General features: G+C 42.3%; 9 protein-coding genes across 47 annotated transcripts in view; 4 read left to right on the plus strand and 5 right to left on the minus strand.

The window, feature by feature from the left end:
• LOC119555038 (protein phosphatase 1 regulatory subunit 12A) overlaps nt 1–6,831 on the plus strand; it is a 32,674-nt gene extending 25,843 nt beyond the window's left edge. For 12 of the 32 annotated variants that reach the window (XM_037866185.1, XM_037866208.1, XM_037866195.1 and 9 more), the window contains 4 exons: nt 1,847–1,989; nt 2,054–2,144; nt 2,552–2,638; nt 3,653–5,171. In XM_037866185.1, the coding sequence (XP_037722113.1) occupies nt 1,847–1,989; nt 2,054–2,144; nt 2,552–2,638; nt 3,653–3,769 (438 nt within the window). In that variant the 3' untranslated portion in view covers nt 3,770–5,171. Of the gene's footprint in view, nt 1–162; nt 1,353–1,846; nt 1,990–2,053; nt 2,145–2,551; nt 2,639–3,652; nt 5,172–5,648 lie in introns of those variants that run through there. The other 20 variants (XM_037866191.1, XM_037866199.1, XM_037866201.1 and 17 more) reach the window with 12 other exon arrangements.
• A 905-nt stretch (nt 6,832–7,736) lies between these two features.
• On the plus strand, nt 7,737–8,819 carry LOC119555637. The gene is made up of 3 exons (XM_037867159.1): nt 7,737–7,909; nt 7,967–8,277; nt 8,337–8,819. Exons 1-3 carry the CDS (start codon nt 7,777–7,779, stop codon nt 8,649–8,651), a joined length of 759 nt encoding a protein of 252 aa, XP_037723087.1. The 5' UTR covers nt 7,737–7,776; the 3' UTR covers nt 8,652–8,819.
• A 212-nt stretch (nt 8,820–9,031) lies between these two features.
• LOC119555633 (uncharacterized protein DDB_G0271670) lies at nt 9,032–10,847 on the plus strand. 2 transcript variants are annotated; one of them, XM_037867154.1, is made up of 4 exons: nt 9,032–9,514; nt 9,578–9,894; nt 9,951–10,247; nt 10,313–10,414. In XM_037867154.1, the coding sequence occupies exons 1-4, from the start codon at nt 9,310–9,312 to the stop codon at nt 10,313–10,315; spliced, it is 822 nt and encodes a 273-aa protein (XP_037723082.1). In that variant the 5' UTR covers nt 9,032–9,309; the 3' UTR covers nt 10,316–10,414. The 2 variants fall into 2 exon arrangements, with proteins under 2 accessions (XP_037723082.1, XP_037723081.1); XM_037867153.1 differs by having other exon boundaries at nt 9,041–9,514; nt 9,951–10,847.
• LOC119555634 (threonine aspartase 1) lies at nt 10,787–13,097 on the minus strand. The gene is made up of 3 exons (XM_037867155.1): nt 12,964–13,097; nt 11,884–12,869; nt 10,787–11,819 (listed from the first exon to the last, which is right to left on the minus strand). The coding sequence occupies exons 1-3, from the start codon at nt 12,989–12,991 to the stop codon at nt 11,736–11,738; spliced, it is 1,098 nt and encodes a 365-aa protein (XP_037723083.1). The 5' UTR covers nt 12,992–13,097; the 3' UTR covers nt 10,787–11,735.
• Nucleotides 13,098–13,168: 71 nt separating this feature from the next.
• Nucleotides 13,169–16,186, minus strand: LOC119555632 (MOXD1 homolog 1). Its single transcript, XM_037867151.1, has one exon. It carries the CDS (start codon nt 15,812–15,814, stop codon nt 13,658–13,660), a length of 2,157 nt encoding a protein of 718 aa, XP_037723079.1. The 5' UTR covers nt 15,815–16,186; the 3' UTR covers nt 13,169–13,657.
• A 145-nt stretch (nt 16,187–16,331) lies between these two features.
• On the minus strand, nt 16,332–22,856 carry LOC119555635 (NADH-cytochrome b5 reductase 3). 6 transcript variants are annotated; one of them, XR_005219901.1, is made up of 6 exons: nt 22,735–22,856; nt 22,410–22,676; nt 17,852–18,505; nt 17,686–17,785; nt 16,759–17,066; nt 16,547–16,687 (listed from the first exon to the last, which is right to left on the minus strand). XR_005219901.1 is itself a non-coding variant. In XM_037867156.1 (5 exons), exons 2-5 carry the CDS (start codon nt 22,431–22,433, stop codon nt 16,515–16,517), a joined length of 951 nt encoding a protein of 316 aa, XP_037723084.1. In that variant the 5' UTR covers nt 22,434–22,676; nt 22,735–22,839; the 3' UTR covers nt 16,332–16,514. The 6 variants fall into 6 exon arrangements, 2 of the variants coding, with proteins under 2 accessions (XP_037723084.1, XP_037723085.1); XR_005219903.1 differs by having other exon boundaries at nt 16,759–17,024; nt 22,735–22,849; XM_037867156.1 differs by lacking the exon at nt 16,759–17,066 and having other exon boundaries at nt 16,332–16,687; nt 22,735–22,839.
• On the minus strand, nt 19,934–22,388 carry LOC119555636 (serine/threonine-protein phosphatase 4 catalytic subunit). The gene has a single exon (XM_037867158.1). It carries the CDS (start codon nt 21,639–21,641, stop codon nt 20,715–20,717), a length of 927 nt encoding a protein of 308 aa, XP_037723086.1. The 5' UTR covers nt 21,642–22,388; the 3' UTR covers nt 19,934–20,714.
• A 454-nt stretch (nt 22,857–23,310) lies between the features above and the next one.
• On the plus strand, nt 23,311–24,728 carry LOC119554336 (60S ribosomal protein L10a-2). Of its 2 annotated transcripts, XM_037865201.1 has the most exons (3): nt 23,311–23,417; nt 23,732–23,887; nt 24,185–24,717. In XM_037865201.1, exons 1-3 carry the CDS (start codon nt 23,413–23,415, stop codon nt 24,675–24,677), a joined length of 654 nt encoding a protein of 217 aa, XP_037721129.1. In that variant the 5' UTR covers nt 23,311–23,412; the 3' UTR covers nt 24,678–24,717. The 2 variants fall into 2 exon arrangements, with proteins under 2 accessions (XP_037721129.1, XP_037721130.1); XM_037865202.1 differs by lacking the exons at nt 23,311–23,417; nt 23,732–23,887 and adding an exon at nt 24,072–24,094 and having other exon boundaries at nt 24,185–24,728.
• Nucleotides 24,729–24,732: 4 nt separating this feature from the next.
• Nucleotides 24,733–26,250, minus strand: LOC119554335. Its single transcript, XM_037865200.1, has one exon. The coding sequence runs from the start codon at nt 26,208–26,210 to the stop codon at nt 24,822–24,824; it is 1,389 nt and encodes a 462-aa protein (XP_037721128.1). The 5' UTR covers nt 26,211–26,250; the 3' UTR covers nt 24,733–24,821.
• Between the last annotated feature and the right edge of the window lie 426 nt (nt 26,251–26,676).

Below are 26,676 nucleotides of genomic sequence, written 5' to 3' on the forward strand. Positions count from 1 at the left end.
AAATCTCTGGCCAGATGTTAAATCCCCTCTGATAGAGCATTCAAGTCATGTGCTTTTTGGTTGGCTGGCCTATTTAAGCGTAATTGCACATTGGTATTGACGATTGAAATACGAAGTGCCTGGCGAGATGGCATGTGCTAATGGGGCCCCAATCTCTTATAGCTACCATCAGCGAGATGTCCTTTCGCTCGAGATCACGCACCCAGGCGCCGCTGTCCAGCCGCCGGCGATCGCTGTCCTCCAGTTCGCGGATGGCTCCCTCGGCTGGGGGATCCGGGGTCTATAACTACAACGGGAGTAGCTATAGCAATTCCGGCAGCACTGGTCGACCCCTGAGCACGGGCTACTTTCCCAGCAGCAGCGGCACTTCCAGCTACCAGAGTCCCTATGCCAGTGTCTACAGCTCCAGGGAGAGTTTGTACGGCGGCGCAGGAGCTTCGGGTGGTGGCCGGACCTCTTATGGTAATGCCAGCAGTCGCTACGACTACGGGGCGTCCAAGTATCACCACCACCATCACCATCATCATCAGCAGTTCACCAGCACCAACCACTATTCGAATCAGCATTCCCATCAGCCAACCGCAAGCGGTGGGCCATCGTCGAATGTAACCTCATCCGCCTCCTCCACATGCCATGCCGCATCCATAGCTTCTGCGTCCAATGCCACGCCAGCAACTAAAACGCAAACGCACCATGGCAATCGCTACTATCTGCAGCTGCAGCCCACCACCGCTGCCGCTTCATCCGCTTCGGGTTCGGGTTCCGGTGCGGTGGCCACCGGTGGAGGTCACCACTATAGCCACCTGGTGGTGGGCAAGCATTTGAACCAAAGCCACAGTTACGGCCAGTCTAAAGCCTCTGCTCTCTCCTCCTCTCTGTCCACCGTCTCCTCGACGTCGTCCTCCTCGGCCTCCAATGGAACAGGTAGTGCTGGTGGCTACGACAGTTCGAGGTACAATCCCAGCTCCTACTCCTCGGCGGGATCTTCGTACTCCGCCAGCGATCGTTATGTCAGTCCCTATTCGAGCAGCTACGACAAGGGTGTGACCACAGCCTCGCTCAGCTTCAAGTCGCCGGGTTTGAGTTCGTCCAACTCGTTTAAGGGTTCACGCCTGCTGAAGACCAAATCCCTGTCGGCATCCAATAGTAGCCTGAATGCTGCAGCCTACGGTGGTGCATCATCGACCTCCACCAACGGAGTAACCAGTGCCGGAGCCACAGTGGCTGCCATTGCGGCCACCAGGAGTAACTCTCTGCGGGAACAGGAGCGAAAGTCCCGAAATCGTACGCGGTCAAAGAGCGCGGCACAGCGATCCATTAGTGCCTCCTCGGAAAAGAGTGAGGGATATGAAGTAAGCAGGTGTTTTGGCTAAGTGGTTTTATATTTAACGTTATGCTGTTGTTGTTGGTATTAAAATAAGCACTTTTATATTTTTAGGGTCATATATCTAACATAAAATTGGTAAATTATCTTTTAAGGACAAGAAAACTGTATAATACTCAGGCTAATACCAAAAAACAAATTTTAATCAAATACCTAGTATAATGATTAGGAAATCAATACCTAATGTTAAATTATATTCCATGTAACCTCTTTTTCGATTCTCTTTAAAGCCACGCGAATTTTTTTTTGCAGTATAAACTTTTTAGTACAGATCACGAATATCTTATTGATCGGATTGGATCGTTGAGATCCTTTCTAAAAATTCTTAAGATACTTGCTAGTAATAGTATGAAAGCATACATTGTTTGATAAATGTAAATCTTAAATATTATTTGCTATAATTATTTTAAGCCTAGATTTTTTTTACTAATTACTCAAATGGGTTCATATGATTTATTATAGAGTGGCAGTGAGCGGACTTCCCGTTCCCGACTGGGCAGCACCGCGAGTACGGCCACCACGAGCGAGTCGAAGAGCTCCACCAGTAACGATAAAGCGGAGAATGGTGATGGCATTGACTACAAGGCACTCTACGAAGCTGCCAAGTGAGTATTCCCCCTTTTAGGGACTCCAAGATATAACCAAATTAAAACCCGTAATCCCATTTAGATTGGAGAACGATAAGCTGAAGCAGATAATCAAGCAGAAGGACGATGAAGCCGTGCAGACACGTGCAACGCTCGAGAGATTCGCCAATGCCGTAAGTACTGAAACACGCCCTAACATGCCACGCCCACATCAGCCCACTATAAACTATAAACCAAAAGCCGAAAAACAAATATAAACAAGAAGCAAACTGCCAGCAGTAACCAACAACAAAACAACACGCAACACCATAAACTTAGTTCAAGGATGCCACTAAAATGTATATCTTTATCACACATAATCCCACCTCGCTGCCTCTTTTTCCCCCTCATGTGAAGCTTACTGCTCGCGCTCTCTTTCGCTCATTTTTACACCCCGCTCTCGTATATATCTTTTTTCGATCTGTTGAACAACAAAATAAACCCCAAAAACAACACCACAAAACTGAACAAGAAAGAGTCCCAAATCAAAATCAAAAACGACAAACAAAAAACCACATCTTGTTTCATTTCACATTCGCAGACAACGAAAAATTCACTATCTGAACTTGAGAAACGCGAAAGAAGAGCTATGGAACGCAAGCTTTCCGAGTTGGAAGAAGAGCTCAAGGTAATTACAAATGTGTCCCTTTGCTAACCATAAGCGTTAAACGTTGCCGCCGCTGTTTCTGTATTTGTGTTCTGAGAACAGGACTTGAAATTGATTGCTATTTTTGGTTTACCCCCTTATGATTTCTCCAAATGTTTTTGATACTTTGATTCTCCACCCTCGCCCGGAAATTCTCTGTTGCATGTATGAAATTTTGATTTATTAACCCCCTTTAGATTAATTGGAATTGAGCTGTTCTGTTCTTATAACCAAAAATCATAAAACCAACCCCCTCGCACTGAGTTCGAGCAAACGTTTTCTCTCACCCTATTATATTTTAATCAAACTCTTATTATTGCCTTTCCCTTTTGGCCAGATGCGCTTTATACACCATATAGAACACCTAGCTGACTAGCTGTCTTCTGTGTGTGAATGCCATGGCACTTGATTTGATTTGAAATTGATTTACCCAGCCCTCCTGTGTATAGTATCTTTTTTGTGCTACCCCGCTGTACAGTGAAGCGATCGCTTTGATTTCCGTTGCATATTTATTTTTGCCCCACCTCCGCCTCGTGATCAGATCATCATATATTTGTTTTCTATCGTTTTTCTCATATCACACAACAGCAACAACCAGACATCAGACATGCTCTCATCTTAAGACCATTATGTTTCTCTGTCATCTGTCATCTTCTCAAATCATCACTCGCTCAATATCTCGCTCTGTCATTCGCCACCTTTTATGATTTTTGGTCACTGTTCCCTAGAGTTTATACGTTACACGTTTATCGTTATACGTCTACCAATCGCACTCACCTAATTGTTAAAAATTAAAAAACAAAGCGCTCTCATTCAATACGCTCACTCAATTTGATTTTCTTTTCTCTCTCTCTTCCCACGCGCCTCATCGATCGAACAAACAATCGAACTGTCGAAATAATCGATAATCGGCAATCGCTCAAATAAAAACATGCGTTTTTTTCCACTTATTTTTCTTGCGTCGCCGCTATGTCCTTATTTTTTGTGTGATTTTAGCTATTGCAGAAGCTAAAGACTGAGAACGATCGTCTGCGAGCCGAGAATCGGGCCCTCACGCGGGTCGTCTCCAAGCTGACCACCTCGGCTCAGAGTCAGCTGGCCAAGACCAAATAGACGCAGATCAAAAGCATTTAGATTGCCCAGCACCAGCCCACATACACCCGAAATTCTCACGCCCCTTGCTCACAAGCACAATGTCGCGATTATCGTTATATCGTTTCTATTAAAACTGGAAAAAGATCGATGTTCTTATAGGTAAACATCGATAATCAATAACACCGATGTTTTTCTTGCTCTAGATTCTTTAACTCAATTTTTAACACACCTCGATGTCGTTATGAATTATATATGGATATTTAAGCATAACCGAATACACAATAACTAAATGTATTGTAGCTAAATTAAGTTATCATTGAGCTCATTGGCTTCGGACTGGTCACTGGTAAAACGTAAACCTTAAACATTACTATACACAACAACTCCTTGGGAGTTACTATATACTACAAAACCCTTTGATAAAACCGCAAACTTCAAAAGTAGTTAATTTTTAAATAGTAAAATATTAATCTCACGGCTTGATCGTTTTTGATAACCTAAATATGCGCTAGGATAAAAATGTTTGCGAATTTATAATGTAATTATTATCAAACTATATTTTATGGGAACTACAGACCACTGTACGGTTGATAAGTACTTTAAAATCAAAAGCAAACATACACTCGAATCAAAGTAAAGCTCATCGAAACCAACGAGATCAATCATCAAGCCCCCACCACCAAAAAAATAAACAGCATCAGCAAATAGCGGCCCAAGGATCTGGAGGCTACTTGTAGGGTCTCCAGAAGTCGAACATCAGGGAGAGCAAAGTGGTCTAGTTGGTGATGCTGGATGCTTAACGGTAAATGACCCACCACTGACACAGAATTGAGCCATTCTAAGAACCTGCGCCCCAATATTATGAGCTGGCTGTTGTTTTGTTGTTATACACATACCACATAAAAAGAATATAATAAAATATATTTTAGCTATAACTGTAACATGGAGTGTTTCAAATTGTTGTTTAATTTTTTAAAACGTTGAAATAAACTTAATAAAAAATCACAATGTAATATCATTGTTTGAAAATATGTGACTCTTTAAAGAGTGCTATAATTATTTGTTATAGTTTAATAAACTGGAAAATAATACAAATGCTTTATGGAATTGTTGTAGACTATTTTTAAACTAATATCGCGGGTTCCCTGTTTCTTTATCCCATATATATCATTTGACCTAAATAAACTTTTTGAAACACTCTTTATGTACATATAAACAATACTTACCTAATACTCTACTATATAAATAATGTCTATTAAACTATAGTATGGATTTATACCACTTGTTGTTAATATTGTTACCAGTTTTATCTGCAATTTTGTTTATCCTTTTGTGTGTTCTCGACTACAACACCATCGATCGATCTTGAGTTATATATATGAAATAAACAAAACTTTTGCTCATTGTCGTTCTTATTCAACTTGTTGCTGTTTATTGTTTGAATACGCCACGTTGGGTGGGTGTATGTCTACGGAACACTCGCATCAGGCATCAAAATTCATGAAATCCATTCGACATTAAATGATCGATCGTCTATAGCTCGCTTATCACAGCACACGACACGCGTCATAAAGAACACATGAGTCAGATTTCGCAGAGACAATTATCTAAGCGGCTATGTTTCGAGTGTAGTTTGTGGTTAAGTGCATGTTATCTGGTTTTATTCTCGAGATTAGGGTGTCCAGATGAGTTCCATTCTTAGGTAATTACTAATCGTTTGTTGTTGTTTCTGTTGTTGTTGCTGCTGTGGCTGCGGCTACCGCATCCCCAATAGATTAACGAAGCATGCCCCATGCACACCTAAACTCAAGACTTGTGCCCCCCTGCCATAATCGTATATTTATAAGGATATCTGTGTGTTTTGAACTAATTTAATCTCATCTCATCCGTTCAACAGCAACTCGATACCTACAAGTCGGATAATCATCGCCTGAAGGAGGAGAACGCCGCGTTGATTAGAGTAATTAGCAAATTAAGTAAATGAAATTATGTTTTACTTTCAGTGTATGTATGTCTGAGAACCTATATCATCGAGAAGCAACAATTTTACTTTATTTACCAGCTGCAAAAAGGCTGAAAAAATAAGAGAATGTTAAAGCGAAAAGCGATGTAAGCGAAAGCGGGATATTCGCGTGAAAATTTCAAAATTTGTTTATTATTTATGTTAGGCCCCTAAGAATTAGGTGAAACCATGTTTCAAATATCGTTGAGAATTGTTTCGTTCGTTTTTATATGAAAAAAATAATAATAAAATCTTATGTATTTGGACAAATTTTATATACGAAATAGAGCAAATTATAAATAAACTTACACAAATCAAGCTTAACTATATTTACATAAACATACGCGAAGTGTATAACGATCAGAAGATCGCAAGAAATGAAATGAATAACAAAAACCTTTACATACAAACTGAGAACATATTCATCAAATGAGCCCTAGTTATATACAATAGTTATACACATTACATAATATATATTTAAATCAACCGAATCATAAGTTCAACATTTCAATGTGTAATATCATCGAGGATCCAGACCGCCAGTTGAGAGAGTCCGGAGATGTGTCGAAACCAGCCCACGCGTCAACTTACTAAGTGTAATCGTTATCATCCAATTGTAATTGTGTTTAGTGCTTCATATATATAGGCATCTGTGAAGCCATCAAAAGCTATAGTATACGTACCATAAAACTGAGGAGACTTTGTTGCAGGAGCTCCATGGCGCTATCCTATAGATAGGATGGGTTTCACTACAGATGCACTATTATTTCTATTATTTGAGTACCTTAGTTTAAGCAGGCACTTTTAGTTCTCTCCTTCACTTCGAAACGTATTATATACATTTACATCGTACTATATTTTACTTTCGCTTATAACGAAACAAATGATCATACGCATATTTCTGTTATTTATTAAATTCGCTTAAGAGATTTTGTGTTACTCTACTCGTAAATGGAAACGATAATCAAGCATAAACAAACATAAAAACGTGAATTGTGTAATATGTAAAATTGTGTGAGAAAATATTTAAGAAAATTTGATTCAAATACGAAACTTAATAAATGTGATTGCAAGCAAATGTATCTCTTTTTTATTGGGCTTATCAAGGATAAGTGAGTCTTCTGGTGTTTTGCTGAACTTTTTATTTTTGTCTAGATAACAACAGCCAATTATTTTTATGCTGATATCTTTCATTCAAGGTTTTCTTTGGTTTATTTTTTTATTGACAGCTTTTATTTGAGTTATCTAATGATAAGATCAACCTTAAAGTTCACATGAGAAATTCACTTGGAATGTGTCTATTTTATTTAATTTCAGCAATTCCTCGATTGTAAAAAAATTATCAAATAATCTGCATGTATTCGAGTCGAACTAGCCATGGTCGTCCGTCCGTTTCTACGCAAACTAGCCTCTCAGTTTTAAAGGTAACGGAATGAAACGTTTTCAAAAAAAATATGTCGGAACGATCATACTATGTTCTACTCTGGGATATAGCATTATTTAAAAGATTTATAATTTCGTTTTTTTATTTATTTATAATTAAAATTTAAAAATTGGACGACTATATTAAAAAGCTATCGTAGGAACTATCGGTATATTTATAAACAAGTCTTCCGAATGAACTGTTTCTCAATATAGCAATGATTGCAATTGCATGATATGGTTTAAACTGCGTGGGTAAATCAACTTCGAATTGACAGGGCTAGCTTCATTTCTTTTTTTTTCATATTTCGGGACTTTAATTAAAGAACATGTTAAATTTTTTTTGGTTTTTTATCGAGTTTCTTTTCAAAAAAAGCCCCACTTTGCGAAATCTTTAATGTTTCTTTATTGATGTAAATTTACAAATAAAACCAAATCTGACAAACAGTATTATCAAAAGAGCCATATAGATGTTATTAAAGGTTGACTTTTTTTCTTTTTGAGCTTTAGATTTTTCTATATATAAGACTGCAAGTGCAGTGCATTGCCATAGAACTATCTTACTTTTCTCTTCGAGAACCTTCTTAAAATCCCTAAGAAAATGAAGTTTACTATACCGATTTTTGCCATAGTTTTTTGTGGCCTATCTGTTGTTGAGTCTCTAAATTGCCAGGAGTGCCTTTCGGACAACGAAGTTTACTGCGTAAACCAAACTTCATATAGGAATTGTTTTAGTAAGTTCTGGAAAGATTTCCGAGCTTTTCATTTGTGAATCTGTATATTCCATCCAGAAAGTAGTCCCTCTGGCAATGTGATAAACTGTCCCACAGGAACGGTTTGCACCAATTCCAATGACGTTTGTGTTGAAAGTTCCGAAGTTACAGGAACTATAATAGATGTGTGCGGAACCTCTGGAGGAATCGGATGTGCAACATGCACAGATACCAACTACGCTTGTGTCAGCAAAAGTCAATTTGCGAGATGTTCTAAAGAAGTTCTAATAGATGCGAATATCTATAGTTGCAATACTGATGAGATTTGTAGCTCGATAGCTCTCAAGAAGTACGGCAATATCTGTGTGCCCTCGTGCGCTCGTGATTTCGTAGGTTTTTTAGGTAATTACATTAGACTGAAATAATACTAATCGTTAATATTTGACAGCTGGATTTAAACGCTACGTGCAGCAACAGTGAATATTTGACGACGACTACTGCAGCTCCGTCAACTGTTACACCCAGTTCTGATGATAAAATTACTGCCTGTACTCAGGCAGAAAAGGATCTTGGGGTAGCATTGAACACCACATACTTCCTCACAATATATAAAGCAGATATTAACTGCCATACTTATCTGTATTGCCAAAGAAGTGTTACCATTCAATGGGATACAGTATATATGTCCTGCCCCTCATCCCAGCCATATTACGATTCTACAAAAAACATATGTGTGGGAACTAAACCAACAGGTTGCCCCTAGTTAGACTAAGTAGGGCACTAACTGCAGCACCAACTATATATCAGAACCTTATAATATGCTTTAAGAACTACCCGCCAGATTTTAAAATGTTGTATAAAATGTATATTTGTCAAAAAACAACTAAATACTGGAAACTATTTTTTAGTTGTTGCTCACCTTTTTTTACAGTTACGTAACTATACGTATTGGTCAATTTTACCTATAAAATTTTTGTGTGTATAGTACCGAATTTGTAGTCATTTAATTAAATATCTTAGGCTGTGGTGGATCCAGAATTTGATTGTCGGGGGAATATAACAAAACAAATTCGAATAAAATATGGGGGGATCTGTCCCCATATCCCCTGTGGAACCGCGCATGATCTTAGGTATTATAAACAAAGTTTTATGTTAACAAAGGAAATTTAAATTAACCGTCAAAGCAACCCTAAATGTACCGTAGTTTCTCAGAAGTCCATAAAATTGGCAAAATAATGTTATTGTCATCTGCTGATAGCCGTAACTGGCATTTTTAGAACGCTTCAATATTACTTTATGATGGAAGACTTTTGGCAGAGACAGACGGAACCAAATCTGACAAACAATATTATCAAGCAAGGGACCCATAAACAATTGAAGGTTGATGCAAAGCCAGATCCGCGCGCTATATAAGACGGAGGATGGGTTGGGTCGGATCATATCATTTACTTATTCAGATTGAGAAACATTACCGCGAAAAGTTGCAAAGGAACATGCAAAGGATAATTGCAATTGTGGCCATTGTGGCAGCAGGACTTTCTCTTGTGGCAGCACAGACTTGCCAGGAGTGCCAGACAGACAACGATGTGTACTGCCACAATCAGACCGCATATCAAAATTGCATGAGTAAGATCAAGGATATTTGTAATATTGAAGAATATTGAAATAAACAAACACATACGTCCTTAGGTGGTGCAACAATCGGAGACATTGTGTTGTGTCCTACGGGCACAGTTTGCTCCAATTCCGACGACGTATGTGTGGACAGCTCCGATGTGAGCACAACCGTATTAGACGTTTGTGGAACCTCTGCCGGAAACGGTGCCCAGTGCGAAGTGTGTTCCAGCAAATACGCCTGTGTCAGTAGCACCCAGTATGTCCGATGCTCCTCCAGCGGATCTCTCATAACCTCCAATGTGTACAGCTGCGGTACAGATGAGAGTTGTATCATCGAGTCTCTTTCTGTTTTTGGATCGCTATGTGTGCCTTCTTGTGCCGCCGAATTCGTAGGTCTTGTCGAACTATTAAAATGGATCAATTTTAATTTTTGTTTATATTACAGGGTGGCTATAGCGCCTCATGTAGCAACAGCGTGTACCAGCCCGCAACTACGACAGCTGCTCCGACAACGACGCCGAGTGCTACCCAAAAAGAGGAGTACTGCACTGCTGGCGAGCCTAGTACCAGTAAAGCGTACTTCTTCACCAGGAACACCGACGATTCCACGTGCAAGACTTACTTGTACTGCCAGAAATCGGGAACCGACTGGATAGCCATTTACATGACTTGTGGTGCCTCAACACCCTACTTCGACTCGACCACTAGCACCTGTGTGGCGACCAAGCCTACCAGCTGCTCGGTAACAACCACCACGACTTCCACGAGTACCTCGACTTCCACTACAACCCCGTCTTCCACTAGTAGTGATTCAACGGAGTCTTCCACGGAATCTTCTTCAGCTGATGCTTCTACGACTTCTTTAACGACTGATTCTTCAACGGTTTCTACCTCGGAGGCTTCTTCCACAACTTCTTCGACGACTGATTCTTTAACGGATTCTTCCACAACGGCTTCAACTTCCACGGAGGTTCCCTCTGATTCTTCTTCGACTGATTCTTCAACAACGGCTTCAACTTCATCATCAACTGAAGCATCTTCTACAGAGGCTCCCTCTGATTCTTCAACGGATTCTTCAACGGATTCGTCAACTGATTCTTCAACGGATTCTTCAACGGTTTCATCTTCCTCGGAGACTTCTTCAAGTGATGATTCTTCCAGTGAAACTACAACTATTTCTTCGTAGTCAGACGACAGCTACTCTCCTATCAGTAATTCTTCCGCAAAATGATGGACACAGAAAAATGCTTTCTCAAAGCTTTTAAAGTATAATAACATACATTACGATTGTAGACAATCTTCAATAGGCATTTAAAATAAATTCAAAATAATAATTACGTTACATTTAAGAGTTAGTTATTTCTGATTATCCGTTACTGGGATCTAACGCTTTAAAATATGACTAAAATCAGGGACACGAACTTAGGCAGTATTAATCATCGGCTAATGGAACTCTTTTATTGGGGGTGTTGTAAGTAGTTTGAAAAAGCCTCGAGATGTTTAGCAATTATTTGCCATGAAATACCATGGGATTATTAGCCGAAACCCCATAAACGGAGAAAATATGTATGAATGTTTTGTCTGAAACAGCTCGCGTCATGTGTGTATTATATGTACAAATCGATTTACGCTAAAAGTAAAAGCATTTTCACAATTATCAAATATTCATGTTGAGGACAACTCGCGATACTGGGGACCTTGATATTGTGTGTGCATGCTGTGGCTTCTGTTTAGCTCAAATTAATGGGTTAAGTTCTGTACATTGATGGCCGTAAACACTTGGACATAAACACACAGATGCGCACACAAGTCAGCGCGTCTAAATATACAAACGGATACAAACATATGCCCACTCGAATATGATATTCCGAACCGACTCGCATGCCGCCGTCTGATTTATCTAGCGCACCCGGTTCGACGAGGAGAACAATATTCGAAATCCTATTTCATTGCTACTACTAGTACTGCACACATTACGATCTACGAGAATTTACAATAAAAGTTTTTGCTTAATTATCTTAATATTTCGCCGAGAGAGAAATCAGCGTATACAATAATTCTGCCCCAGCTCCTCCGGTGCTTTCTTCTGCCATATGTCATTGGCAGCGATTGTCGCGGCAATTAAACATTAAATCAAATGAATTGCAGATGCAGAGCAGCAGTACCAGGACCATGAGCAGCAGGGGGATGCGGATGGGGCTGTGGCTGAGGCTAGTTGGCCAGCCCACATTTAAATGCGCAAATGGAAATTATGGCCATTGACGACGCACGATCGGCCCGGGACGCTGTACGTGGGCAGCGGCGAATGCACAAACTGCAAATATAAACACACACCGAATTAGATATAGATTCGCAAAATGATGGATGGGTGTACGAACCTTTGGCACCCTCTGGTTGGTTGCCATGTAGCCGACACAGAACGACTGCGTCGTGTGGCTCCACATCACCTCGCCGCTGCTCTGGCCCGGATAGTAGAGCAGGGTCAGGGCTCCGGCGTAGAGATCCTGCTGCCGGGGCAGCAGCGGTGAGTCCAGGAACTTTTGCTTGAACGTCTTGTGCAGACTGGTCACCGCGCAGTCGCTGCTGAAGGCCCCGTGGCAGATCTCCCTGGCCAGCAGTGTTTTCATCAGGTACTCACCGTTTCCGGTCGTGCAGGTGGCAATGGCCAGGTCGTCCGTATCGGTGGCCCAGCAGCCGGCCCCGTAGGTTGCCGCCTGGCCCACCCTACCCGGAACCTTCAAGAGTATTCCGCCAGAGCTGCATCCTGCCGCCGTGTTCCCCGCCCCATCCACGCACACCGCACCAACGGTGTCCAGGGCAGCGGCTAGTTCCACCTCGTTTCCTGGCTCCGGCACTGGCACAGGCTCCTCAGAGGCCGCCTTGCCTAATCTGCTGCTGACCACTAGGTCGTATTTGCTTTTGTAGTGGTTGAACTGGAACTTGGCCTTCGATGAGATCAGCACGGCGGGATCCACCATGGAGCAGCCAACCTCGTCGGCATAGCGTTCGGCCCCAGTGCCGGCGAGGATCATCGGTGGAATGCGCTCCAGCAGCTGCGGACTGGACTGGGCATCACAGATGCGTCTGGCCAACTGGATGGGGTTCTTCACCCGGCTGACGTTCGTGCAGGCACCAAAGTTCAGCGTGGAGCCGTCCATGATGGCCGCATCGCACTGCACGGATCCGTCCATGCAGAGATTGGAGCCGTAGCCGGCGTTCGTGTAGCCGCAGTTCTCCAGCCGGATGATGGCGGCCTCGCAGGCGTCCACGGCGGATCCGCCGTTGCGCAGAATGTCCGTGGCGCGCAGGCATGCCTCCTTAATCACCCGCTGGTACTTGGTCTCGTCGATGCAGTTCCCAGCCCCTGAAAACGGGTGACGGTCATCAATCATCTGGCTGCGGCTATGGCTGTCTGGCGACTGCCCGGCGGATCGGAACCGCCTTGGCCAAATACGAACCTGTGTGCACCGCCACGAAGCCGGCCATGTTAGTATCGCTGTTTATGCTCGCGCCTTGTTGTTGGGCCAACTGCAATCCGTGCGCTGTACGGCGTAAACAAATTGGCCAGAGTGACCGTGTGGGCTGAGCTCGAATATACCACACTGCCGAAAGGCACTTGGGCAGCCAGTACACTCAGAAAAATATTCAATTGCAAGTGATTTATTTTTATAAATTTACTTCTTTATTCAAATTATTCTTATATCTATACTTAATTAATTAGTACCAATTATACTATCCTTAAAATGTTATAAATAAATTATATACAGCGAAACTTTCAGAACTTGTAAAGACTTCAAGTCAGAGAGTTCATTCAAATACTTTGGGAGTTTTTTTCCTCAATTTAAAAATGTCATTTGTTTTTCCAATTTCAGAGCATGTTTCTTAAAAAACTTTTAAGTTATTTTTAAGACCTTCTAAATAAGATTTTAACCTGTTTGCAGAAGTCTTTGAAATATATAAAAAATTTAATTGAAATTGAGGTAAGCCTTTTAATAATTTTATAAGCGTAGGTACATGTCTAATTTAAATCGATTTCTTATTTATTTTTAACGAATATTGACTGAAATATTCCTGAATACTTTAACGATCGATTATTATTGGTAAGTTAGCTTTATCAATCATGTTGTAAAAAATACTGTTCGCAGTTTTTCTTTACAATACTATTTTTCGCAAACCAATTTCAAATAGAAGTAGACTAAAGGTAAAATCAGTAAGATGTCTTGAGCCTCCCGATCGAAGTTCTTCGTTGTCAGTGAAAAAATAATTTAAACAGGCTGTAGGAGGTTTAACAAATGCAGTAAAATCGGGGAACCGAATTATTTCCGATGGAATTGATATTGATTCATTGGAAACACGACAAAACGTCATATGCTTCCCTGTTATAAACTCTTGCTCTACACGTTTTGTAAAGAGGGGCTCGTACCACGGCAATTGATTTAAGTGCGCTAAAAATGTGCGATCGTGAAACTCGGGAGGCTCGGATATAACTAGTTTGTTTAACAAAGATTCTTGGTAAATAACGTCCTCGTTGGACGTTTTTCCGTACTTTGGTTTTGTTGTTGTATTTCTTGTATTTGTACTATAGTCAACGTAATCTCCACTGTAAAGAAACATGTTCTCAATGTCAGTCATATTTAAAGAATAGAATTGGTAAACACCGAACATCTCGAAGAACTCGCGAACCGGTGTCATACTGTAGCATCCAGACAACTCAATCCTTGGGTAATAAGTAATAAAGGTAAGACACATTTCTTCTTTCGTTGAATAGCCGCCGAATGTGGGTCGCTTTCTGAGTTTTGTGTCATAGGAACAGTCTGTAATAAGGTAATCCCCAGGTAATACAACCGTTTCATTAGCAAGCTGATGGACTTTTTGATGTCTGTAATCGTAGTTTTCGTCTACAATGATAGGATTTAACTCTTTTCCAGAGCGAATGTGCCGAAGACTTATTTGGCGACCAGCTTGATGTGAATGCAACGTTCCAGAAATTACTTTGATACCGTCCTCGGGGAACATGACGCTTGAACAAGAAGGTCCACAAATGCCGACGTTTCGGTACTTCTTTTGACCAGGTGGGATGAGTTGAGTTTCCGAAATAGATACGCCATTAATTAGGATTCCGGCATCGTACGTTCGCAGATTCTGTGTGTAATGTATTCGAAATCCCGAATGATCTACAAATAATTTTCCATGGGGATTATCATAGTGTATTTCTAACATATAATATTTAACTCCAGATGCCCCTCCCATTGGAATTCCTGCATGGGGTGGCATAAACTGTCCATCAGATCCCAACGACCAGACTGCAACTGGCGTGGAACAGGAATCCCAGTCCCGCGGTGTCAGTAGGTTACTGTTGCACACCGTGCCGGAACTTCTTACCCAAATGTCCCACGAAGAAGGGTCGGATCCAGGATATGATTTTGACTGGCACTCAAACAGGGTCATGTGGTGCACTATATTTCTATCATGTTTTCCAGACAACAGAGGTTCATAACCAATAATGTGCTGTTTCTTAGTTAACTCTGGTAGTTGCACTATTTTACACCAGTATAGTGTGTCCATTGATCGTTGAATGGTTACATTGTTCACGGTTATATCCCATTTTTGAATGTCCGACATATCAAATGTCTTTGAGTTTGAACTGCGACTATGTTTGGTAAACATGGGAGAAAATAATCGCAACGACTTTACGCCTCTGCTCTGACCATGCCATTCTAGGCTCCTGTGGAGAGGATCAGAATCCCCCATCGACCAAAGTACTTTAAAAGTATCAGCCGAAAAGGGAATATCAAATGGGTCACAAGTTTCAATTTTTCGTTTGAACCTCACATTCGTATGCGTTGAATTTTGGTAACCATCAATGATATCATAGTTTTGCGTATCGTCTTGCACAGGAGGTCCGCTCGAAGGATCCTGCGCCCCATGACAATCCAATGCGTTCGCTTGTTCCGTGGTATCGTCCACCCACAGTAGCACCATATCTGCTCTTGCCACTCGGCCGTCCTTGGAGAAACCCAGTCCGGCAAATCCCCGAGTATGGACAGTTACCTCGAAGTAAATAGTATTCTCTGTTGCATTTATCCACCATTTGAGCCAGTACAGCCCATTGTTGTCCATCCTTTCGTTGCGAATCCAGTTCTTATGATGTACAGGACCATTAGTATCGACATCGTAGTCTTCGTGCCTGAGATTATTTTCAAAATAACCATATCCCAAACTCAGCTGTGCTGTAAGTACAATCCATAACACGTTTTGAAACGACATTTTCTTTAGTTTTTGTAAACAGTACGAATTTCTTGTATACATGAATCGCGCGCGTCGGCTTTTTTTTCTTTAAATAGTGTGATCGTTTTTGGATATCACTTTCACGTATAGTGTGACCGCACCGAAAACGACAAAAATACCATTCGGCGTAAAAATAAATACCATTTCAGTTTCAGGAAATACCATTTGTATACCAATAATCCAAAAAGAGAATTTCGTGTTTTTTTTATAAATTAAGAATTTAATTAATTGGTAAAACTTAATAATTTCTTACTAAAATTATAAATATATAAACAATTGAATGCAAGAATGATCTATTTTTAAAAGTATTAATACCATGAAAAAAAAAAAAATTTTTAAAATAAGGCTCTTAAAAATAAAAATAACGGTGATATTATTTAAGTACAAAATTAAACTGGCAAAAAAAGGTGGAACAACTAAATGTCCATTTACCCGAATTAGCTTCTATAAAAAAATGCTCGCAGAAAGGGGACAATCTTCAAACCAAATAAAATTAAATAAATATGTAAATTAAGGACCCGAAAGCTTAAACAAATTCTTTTTTCAACACATGTTTATTAACAAATCATAAAAAAGAGCCTATACAATCAGCACCGAATTTGTAGAGCCGCAATGGACTTTGGGGAATTTAGATGAACTAGTATGGGGAAACAGATAATCATGGAAAATAACAATATCGAAATGCAATTTTTTCCGTTCGGCGCGCCTTGGGCGACAACTTTTAGTAGGCGAAACGGGTGTCCGGGTGGAAGCCGAGTTTGTCCAGCGCGGGGTTGCAGGCGAAGTTGATCATGGGCGGTGGGCCACAGAGCAGCACAATGGTATCGTCCTTGGCGGGAAGCAGGTGGGCGGCAATCATGTCCTCGTTGATGAAGCCGACGCTGTACGGCCAACCTGGGTAAAAGAATTAAGTAAAAACCAAATTAGTGAGGATTTTTAAAGAGTCTAGACGTTCTGAGCGGGACCTGCTGCACCCAATCTTTCCCATTATCTTGGCATTGTGAAATCAAAGCAAAACACAGAGATAGCATCTAGTTTGTCAGCTAGAGCTGCTAGTCCTAATAGCTAAACCGCTGCTCGGCCCGGTGGCCAAGTCGCTCTAGGCCCGGAATACACGTGTAGTTAACCATCGGTGGAGGACCACACAGCAGGCACAAAGTCTCCTCATCGGGCGGATACAGATGCTGCTTCATCATGTCGTCGTTCACATGGCCAGTGTTGTAGGACCAGGCTACGAACCGCGCGTTCCCCGTTCGCGGCATCCGTTTGAGAGCAGCATGGGACGAGGGGCATTGACAAGAATCTTAACATAATAGATGCTTGGCATTGGTCACAATGATATTCCAAATGGAATGGTGACTGGTGAGGATGCTGCATGTGGATGAGGTTAGTATGGTAGTGGGTTCGCGAGTCAAGGGAAAGATTGGTGCAGGCTATCATAAAGTATATTATGGTGGTTCTATTATCAATAGAAAATATGACAAAAAATCCTTTAAAAGTATTATTTGAAGACATCCTGAGTATTGTTTTGAACATTCAAAGATTTTAGAAGACCTAAATATGTAATAAATTCACAGAATGACTATATAATTTAACTGTACTTCTTCAAAATATATAGATAAAGTTAATAATATTTCAAATATTTTAAATTTAATTGATCTAAATTGAAATGAAAGTTCTTTTTAAAAACGAAATAATGCTCTATTTAAAATATTGATTGATGGTATTGGTTTTTTAACTTAATTTGTCTTAGAGAAAAATACACCTTCCCACACCGAATTTTTTGGTTTCAAAATAAGTTTTACCAACAAAGCAAATCATGAACAAATGTTACGATCTGATGAGCACGATCATATGATATATGCCTATGCTCAGTTAGGACTGCGACTCACCTTCTCCGGCCTTATCGACGGTGTACCAGACCTTGAACTGGTCGGGATGCTTCTGGGCCAGTTCGTCCAACTCCGCGCGGAGCAGAATGTCTTTTTCACTCTTTAAAGGAAGTTACAAGAAAACTTTAATAAACTTGGCCAGCAATATTTCTTATCGATCACCCACCTGGTTGGCGAACAGCAACGCCAGTTCAGTCTTGTCCTTGTCGCTGCGCTTGAGCACTTCTCTGGCCAGTTGGAGCATGGGGGTAATGCCAGTGCCGCCGGCGATCATGTTCACCCGCTTGGCGGTAACATGCTTGGGAGGATCCTTGCGCAGCTTCTTGATGGAGAAGGTGCCGTTGCCGAGATACTGCAGCCGTCCCGAGGGACCACGGAACGATATCTTGTCGCCCAACTCGAGCTGCTCCAGGTGCTGTGTCATCTTGCCGCCGGCAGGAAACTTGGGATGTGAGTCCTTAAAGTACACCTTGACCACGAGATCGACGTAGCCAACATCCTCGTCAGACGAGATGGGTGTGTACGGCCTGATGACAAGCTCATTATCGATGGTGGCGATCAAATGGATGTGCTGGCCAACGGGCAGACCAAGGACGTGCTGCTTGGAGGGCAATCCAAACCGGAATCGCCTGGTGTCGTGGCTGAGATTTTCCTTTTCGATCAGGGGCAGCAGATACTTGTCATTGGGGTCCACCAGGGTGCGCAGGCGGGCGGTGCGATTCGGTTCCCTTCGTGGCTTCGTGGACTTCTTGTTCAGCAGATAGTGGAGGATCAGGGCGCCGGCAACTACGGCAACCACGCCCACGGCGATCGGCACAAACTGAAAAAAGGAATCCAGATTAGTAAGGGACTTTAGATCAGATCAAAGGTAAATTCGGATGAAGTGCATTTGCAATGCCAAACTCAAACGGTAAAGAGGTGACTCAAAATGAAGTCCGTGCGGCGACATTCCGGTAAATAGTATAAGGTAACCCAGGAAGTTAACCTAAGGATGCACCCTCAGACGTTTACCTTTATAACACGAACTGCGTATTGATTGTAAATATGTTTAATCTTTCAGATTCCATTCAAAATAAATACTTATATTATATGCTAGATTGCGTTTATAAGGTTGCTTACGCAAGTGGAACAAAATGCAGTGTATTTTTTTTCCAAATCGTGGGAAACTGGTAAGTACATGTGTAAGTAAATAAATAAATTAATAGACCTTTCACAAATGTAATTTAAAATGGGTTACGACTAAAACTAAAGAACTTGTTAATTTGTTGTGATAGTTGTACTTGGAAAAACGATTTCTAAACAACTATCTATAAATAACTCTAATATAATACGAATAAGACAAAAGTGTCGTTTTTTATAGCACTATAACACATACATAACTTGGTTGTAACGTTGAAATAGTTTTGATGTAGACCATATTTAGCTAAGTAATGGATGTGTTAATACTTGGTATTATTCTTAGTCTTTTATGGGCTGACTTTTAAGGTTGATGAGAGGTCATGATGGCTAATGGAAACTGCCGCGAGTGATAAGAAAAAATAAAGCCAAACATATGTCAAAGAGATTAGTTATATTCGAAACTGATATTCACAGCTGCGAAGCCCCCCAAAAACCTGTGGCTAATTGGGGTTACCAGCTTGAAACACCAAACTTTGGCCCCATATCACAGCCGACCTTGAGTTATAAATATGTATTTTTTTGCTTTGGCAACAAATCCGCATCTTATTATTTATGACGTCACAAGCACTACTTAGATAAACAGAGAGGCCGGTGTTGTAAAAGAGAAATGGATTGGAATGGAGAGCAACAAAAGGTGAGAGAGAGGGCTTTCACTTATCACTTACATCAAATTCCGTCATTTTATTACAAAACACTTGTTGTAAACTAGCTAATTTGCGATTTGAATTGCACACCGAACTTGAAAGCGAGCGAGAAAACGTGCGACCGCGTGCCGCCGATTCCAATTTCCAATTGAAATGAAGTAGAGTCGTCGCGTGGAAGTCACTACTAACTACACTCTCTTTTTCCCTCTCTGCCGATTAAAATGCACAGTCAGCACGAGTAAGCACAGTGACTGTCAAAAGTATAGGATAACTGGTCTCGGCAGCAGTTAAACAAAAAGGAAGACTAAAGTGACTGCTAATAAAATACTTTTTTTTACTATTTAAAAATAATTACGAAATACATTGACAATTAAATTATGATTATTTTTAACTGTTTTATATAACAATATTATATTAACAGAGTACTGTTTCAGACAATGTACAGAGAAACCTAATCAAATATGCTCCTTTAAAACCAAAGTTGTTTTGCCTAGAAAAATCTTCATTAGCCCTTCAATACAGTGAATTGCTAAAATGAAAATCCACTTTAAGTAAAGTTCCCGGATGCGACATTTTCGATTAGAATGGTTAGAATTAAATGTTCTTAATTCTAGTACTCTCGGGAAATTTTACTATTACAAATTTATGTAAAATTTTTGATATTTATATATCTTTTGTCAAAACAGTCTAGTTTTATAATGTTTTTTAAGTGATGAAAAACTCAATTTGCCTGAAAACAAATGTAGCTTAAAATGCCGTGAAATCTGTTAATACATAAAGTATTACTTGGTCATTTTAAAATCATGTAGGTGTATTTTTCTTATATCCTGGCTATTATGAATCAATGTTTTCTTGAAACCACAATCTTTTTAACTACAACTTTTCATAAACTCACAGCGAGTGCTATAAGTTTAAGCACCGATGTTGGCCAGATAAGACTGCGAAGTGGAAAGAGAGTGCAGATAACACAAGCAAAGGCATCAAGAGACCGCCAGAGCCAACGCCAGTAAAGGGAAGTCTACCTCAATGTTATACTGAGTGTATATTTTATTGATTACGATTCTAAGAGTAAGGTGGAATGGAAGAGTTATGGTCTAAGAGTGCTGGGGTGGGTGTATGACTAGGTAAACAGCTGATTTTCCCGCTCTGTGAACTTGACATTGCATTTTATCTCGGGATGAGATTCACGGGGAAACTGAGATTGCATCATAAGAAAAACTGACGACACCGCTTTTTCGGTCTCTTTGGCTGCGGTTTGGAGTGCAGCGCCTGCGCCTCGAACACCTCGAAATCGTAATCCTCGGCAGAATTCACACGCAGAATGGCCGCCTTGTTGCCACAGCGATAGCAATAGTTGGGTGCCGACCAGATGGTCACAAGCTGTTGGCCAAAATGCCACCGGAAGCCATCCTGGGCCAACTGATGAGCCCGGCAAATGAGGGAGATTCCATTGCTGCGGCTGAACTCCTCCACCACATCGCCGCCAAAGAGTTTTCCATGTCCCCGCGGCGATGCAGCCCATCCAGGTGCCTCCTGGGGATCGCTCCAGAGGAGATCCGCTATGCAGCCGCTCTCGGGGATCTCATGGCGGCGATCCAGCTTACGGAACTCATCCAACTGTTGGATTTCCGGCGACAGTCCGCCATGAACGCAAAATATTTTCCCATCAATGATCGCCGCCAGGGGCAAGAGATCGAAGACGCGGCAACACATCCGCCAGACATTCGCCGAACCATACTGGGCCAGGCACTCCTCGTAGAATCCGTAGCATCTTGTGGCACTGCGGCACTCGTGGTTGCCCCTTAACAGGCTCACCTGGCCGGGATGTCGGACCTTGAGGGCAGCCAGCAGCAGAAAGGTCTCCACGCTGTTCTTGCCCCGATCCACCAGGTCACCCAGGAACAAGTAGCGATGTTGCTGGACCGATCCGCCCACATCCAGTAGGTGCAGCAGGTCCTGGAACTGCCCGTGGATGTCGCCGCACACGATCTGCGGACTCTGCAGGCTCAGCAGGTTGGCCTCGCCGGCGAGCAAGTCGCCCAGGGATCGGCACAACTGGCGCACCTCCAACTCCTTGGGCAGACGCACGGGCACCCGGCGCAGATTGGCCACCAGACGATCCGCATCACTCATCTCCTCAGGTCACCAGGCGGACATCATGTCTATTCTTAAACCGGCGACGTCACTGGCCAACAGTGATGGGAAAGAAACTATTTCTGGTTATACTAGATGGGCCTATTTATATTACAGGTAAATAATATAAGGTAGAGATTTGTTGTATTTTGAATTAAAGTATTGAACACGGGGAAAAGACTGCAAAGTTATTCGACATTAAATAAACACTTTTTGGGGAAAAGGTACAAATGGAAAAAGGCATATATTGTACCTATGATTGGTCAAGACAATAAAATGAGAATAAATAAGAATTAGCAACTGTGGATTATTAATGAGGAATACTAATCATAAGTTATGTTTACGAATTCGAACTTAAATGATTTTTTTTGGAAAATTTTAATGTACCCAAAAAAGGTACAAACGGAAAGAGGCATAATTGTTGTACCAACAATTGTTCAAGACATCAGAATAATAACACAAGTTACGTTTTAGGAAAACAGATACCTAGTTTGCATGTCTCAAGATCTCAAGAAGGAGCACCTCAGATAAATTCTGAGGAATGTGCGTTGATAGTTCCCATCACTGTTGACCAACAATTTAAGCAAATGCAAAACCACTGGGGCATTTGGCCGAGCAAAGGAAAGCGAAAGATCATCGCTGACAATTATGAAATGGCAGAGGGAAAGAACAAGAAGAAAGTGGAGAAAGATGGGGGCGGGGCGGCGGATGCGAGTTGGGAGTTATGTAAAGAAAACCCAGTGAACGGATTAGTTGCAATTAACTTACATTGCTCTCGACGACTCGGGCCATGGCCAATGGAAAATCAATGCAGTTGCGACTCGAATCCCTTATATAATCCGCCAATTGCAACGACACCACGCACTTATTTAATATCTACCAGCGAAATGCCGACTAAACTAATATGCGGACTAAATCGCGATATGGTGAAAGCAATGTTTTCATTTCCACGCACTCTCAGTGGGCGAAAGAGAGCGAATGTGTTCTCTTTGCCTCTCTTTACGAGTTCTCTCCTCTCTTCTTGGAACGGAATACCTGCAAGAAATTACTTAAATTAACAGAGTCACTAAACACACAAACTTTAGATATTTACACAGTTTTTAAGTAGCTGCAGTTACTGTATTTTTGCAGGCACAGCGGACCTTAAGTAGGGATCAATCTGCAAATATAATAACAATTTGCTCAGCTCCAAACAAAGCCGCAATTCCAGGGCTACCAAAATAATGGACTGAAAACCAGTTGGCAGCACACCAAATATCGCAGCTATTGGTAGGGTGATTCGTCGTCATCCACAAAACTTGTAATAATACATAAAAGTATTCCTGATTTGAAAATCAGCTTTAATGAATATCAGTGGAAAAAGCGTCATCTAAAAACATCTTTTCTATCCCTATTTTATTTCTTTCTCTTTTTCGTAGGTGTAAGATTTTCGGGATATTCTTTTTGATAAGTCTGTACGAACTCCCCACCGAAAATCGACACTTCCCGATATGAAACAGTGGGATGATTTCAAAAAGTTTTATGAATACTGTCGGCTCAATTGTACGATCTTAAGCTAAGCTCAATAATTTTAATCAAACCAGCAGTTCGGAAAACTACTAATCGTACCAGGAATACCCCTATCGAAGCGATGGTCAAGCCTCAATAATAACAAATCGATATTAAATAAACATCGGAAAACATCGCCGAAAAAACATCGCTATTTTGTACATCCCTATTTCCTTTCTTCCTCTACTTTTTCTCTTTTCAAATTGCTCGTCGAACAGTTGAGATGGCGTAAGTGAAAATCCCTGAAGTTTCGGACCATCTTATGTGTTTAATAAATAATTAAACATCAGGGCCCTAGATAAAAGATCAAGAAGCCCTTTCTAACTATATTTGGCAATCAGAAACCAGCTTTTTAGACCTTCCATGTCCACATCAGTTTGGAAATGATTGCAAAAGAAAATGTGATTTTTGTGCTAAATATGCAACTAATATGTGGGCTGCCATCATTTGCGCATTTTTTCGACAATTAAAACAGCGCCCTAAGCTGATAGTTTAGAACTACGTTCATTGCACTTTTATTAATAAAGAACTTAACCTTGCAGATCGAAAGTCTCGCGTGACACGCTCTACGAGGGCGTCAATGGACTCCTGGACGCTTCGGCCAAGAAGAAGCGCGGCTTCCTCGAGACGGTGGAGCTGCAGATCGGCCTGAAGAACTACGATCCCCAGAAGGACAAGCGTTTCTCCGGCACCGTCAAGTACGTTGGCTAAATCACCTGCGCACGTGTTTGGAGACCACCTCCTCCGGGAGTGGAGTCCACCGCGGCATCAGGTAGTCGAGCACATGTGGCTGCCACATCTCGGCGGACCTGCACTCAGGGTCTTAAAAACTTGAGTAGGTCTCCAGCAATGGACACCGACCCCCCTTTCTTATCAAAATGAAAACGTGCTCCCCTGTGGGCCTTGTAAGTTTTCCCCTTGTCCCTCCCCACATTTCCTTCAACTTCATCCCGCAAAACCCAGCTAACCAAAGGTTTCTTCTTGTCATTCGCCAGGTTGAAGCACATCCCCCGTCCCAAGATGAAGGTGTGCATCCTTGGCGATCAGCAGCATTGTGACGAGGCCAAGGCCAACAACGTTGACTTCATGGATGCCGAGGCCCTGAAGAAGCTGAACAAGAACAAGAAGTTGGTGAAGAAGCTGGCCAAGTCCTACGACGCCTTCCTGGCCTCCGAGTCGCTGATCAAGCAGATTCCCCGTCTGCTTGGCCCTGGCTTGAACAAGGCCGGCAAGTTCCCTGCCCTGCTGTCGCATCAGGAGTCCATGATCGGCAAGATCGAGGAGGTCAAGTCGACCATCAAGTTCCAGATGAAGAAGGTGCTGTGTCTGTCCGTCGCCGTCGGCCACGTGGGCATGAAGTCCGACGAGCTGGCCCAGAACGTCAACCTGTCGATCAACTTCTTGGTGTCGCTGCTGAAGAAGAACTGGCAGAACGTGCGCTCCCTGCACGTCAAGTCCTCCATGGGACCCCCTCAGCGCCTCTACTAGATGTGGCTACATTTCCGTTTTAATATCTTGGAATAAATAAGAGATAATACATTTGTATAATGTAATTTAATTTTTATTTATTATGCCCTTGTAAAGGGTGTCAGCAATATTAGGGGATTTGGTATTGTTGATATAATACTAGGCTTAAATTTCTGTGGAGCTTATGGTTCTGGCTAAAAAATCGCGCACTTCTAGCGCCGCATGGGACTGCGCGTCCTCTTCAATTGAGTCTGACAGCGGTTCTGCCCGAAACTTGGACACATCCACCAAATTGCCCCACTCCAGCATGTGCGGTTCACTCAGTTCCTCCAGTAGATTGTGCAGCACGGCGGCTGCTGTGATGATGCAGGATGCTGTGTGGAAGCTTATGTCCAGGGGCTGGCTGAGGAAACTCCAGCGGGACATGAGGCGATGCAGGGCGCAGTCACTCAACTCCTGCAGGTGCTCGGCCACCTCGTTGAAGTCGTGCTCATGCGGGGCAATCGGATCCGTATAGCGCTGCAGCAGCCAAGGACGCAGAGGATAGTTCTGGTTCACTGGAGCCAAGACAAATGCCGGTACAGGACGGGAATTGATGCGGAATTTGGGCAGGGTCGAGAGGGTGTTGGGTGCGTACGAAAACATGGGCGCCATTGTGGCTCGCGAGCCACAACCCAATTGCAGCTCCCGAAAGAGCATCCGATCGTCCAAGAGGTACTCCATGCGCAGCACGGAGTTTTTGGCATCGCCATTGGCCCGGATGGGAATAGAGCAGACGCCCAGGACGCCAACAAGTGCAGCGGGCATGTTGCTCTCGCGCTGAAAGCCCTCGGCCACACCATTGCAGTCCACAGGGTGATGTGGCAACTGTCGAAGGGCCCGTCCCAAAGTGGACATGACGGCGTTGCAGAAGACCTTAAGGCACTTGATAACTCTGGGACGAGGCAGGGAAAACCGCTCGGCAATCAAGGAGAGCCGCTCGCCGCTGGCCAAGAAGTACAGGGCCAGGGCAACGCACTTTTCGGGCGAAATAGCAGGCACTCTTCGAGTCAGTTCCTCCGAAACCCGCAGAGTGGGGGCCAACTGCTTGCACAGGGTCTCGAAGGTTCCGCGGGATACGTGGAGAGTGTTGAGGAACTCCTCTTCGCTCATCTCGGGGACCACATGCTCAAAGAAGTGGGAATCGAAGTTTGGAAAGTCAGCCAGCAGCTCCATCTCCTCAGGCGGCTGTCCACCCTCGTCGCTGGCCTCGGACTCCGTGTCCTCGGCTTGGGAATGCTTCAAGCGCAGCATGGCGTACATCTGCAGGTAGTTCGAGTGCATCTCCATCATCTGGCGCATGAAGAAGGAGCGCAGCATCCTGAACCGCCGCCTGGTCCTCTGCTGCGTCCTCCGCCTGTGGGTGATCACGGTGGTCTGCACGTGCTGCAGGTGCAGGCGGATGAGCTGGGCCATTTTCTTCTTGCGATCCTGCAGATCATCGCTTTTGCTGTCTTTCAACTTGGTCAGGGCATTGCTCAAATTGCTGTTGATTAATTTCAGTTCCTCGTCCATTTTTTTCTACCTGTTCTTATTAGGGATGGGAGCACAATTCGTGTTGCTCCTAGGGATGAGCCAATTTCACTGCCAATCGGCACAAAGTATAAAACTTTTAAAGATTCCATTGGCACACTTTTTAAATTCCTCTAAAAAGAAAGTTTAAAGGCAAACCATTACCGTTAAAAAATATTTTTTTAACTATTTGTATAATTTTTGTACAAGTAAATTTTTTGGGAAAAGATTTCTTATTAGCAAAACGCTCACGACGTCAAAATAAGTAAAATGTGTTACCTCAAAAACTGCACCAGACAACTCTTAAAATGCTGAGTTCTTGAAATTTGTCCAGCTGTTTTTCAGCTGCTCCATACAAACTGAATTTTCAGAAAATTATGCAATTAAACAACACTGTTGAATTGCTGAAAACCAGAGTTGTCACGTTATTTCATTAAAAGCCATGCCAACTCTCTGTAACAATTTAGTA

The sequence above is a fragment of the Drosophila subpulchrella genome, chromosome 3L (assembly GCF_014743375.2).
Source record: "Drosophila subpulchrella strain 33 F10 #4 breed RU33 chromosome 3L, RU_Dsub_v1.1 Primary Assembly, whole genome shotgun sequence".
Classification (NCBI taxonomy): domain Eukaryota; kingdom Metazoa; phylum Arthropoda; class Insecta; order Diptera; family Drosophilidae; genus Drosophila; species Drosophila subpulchrella.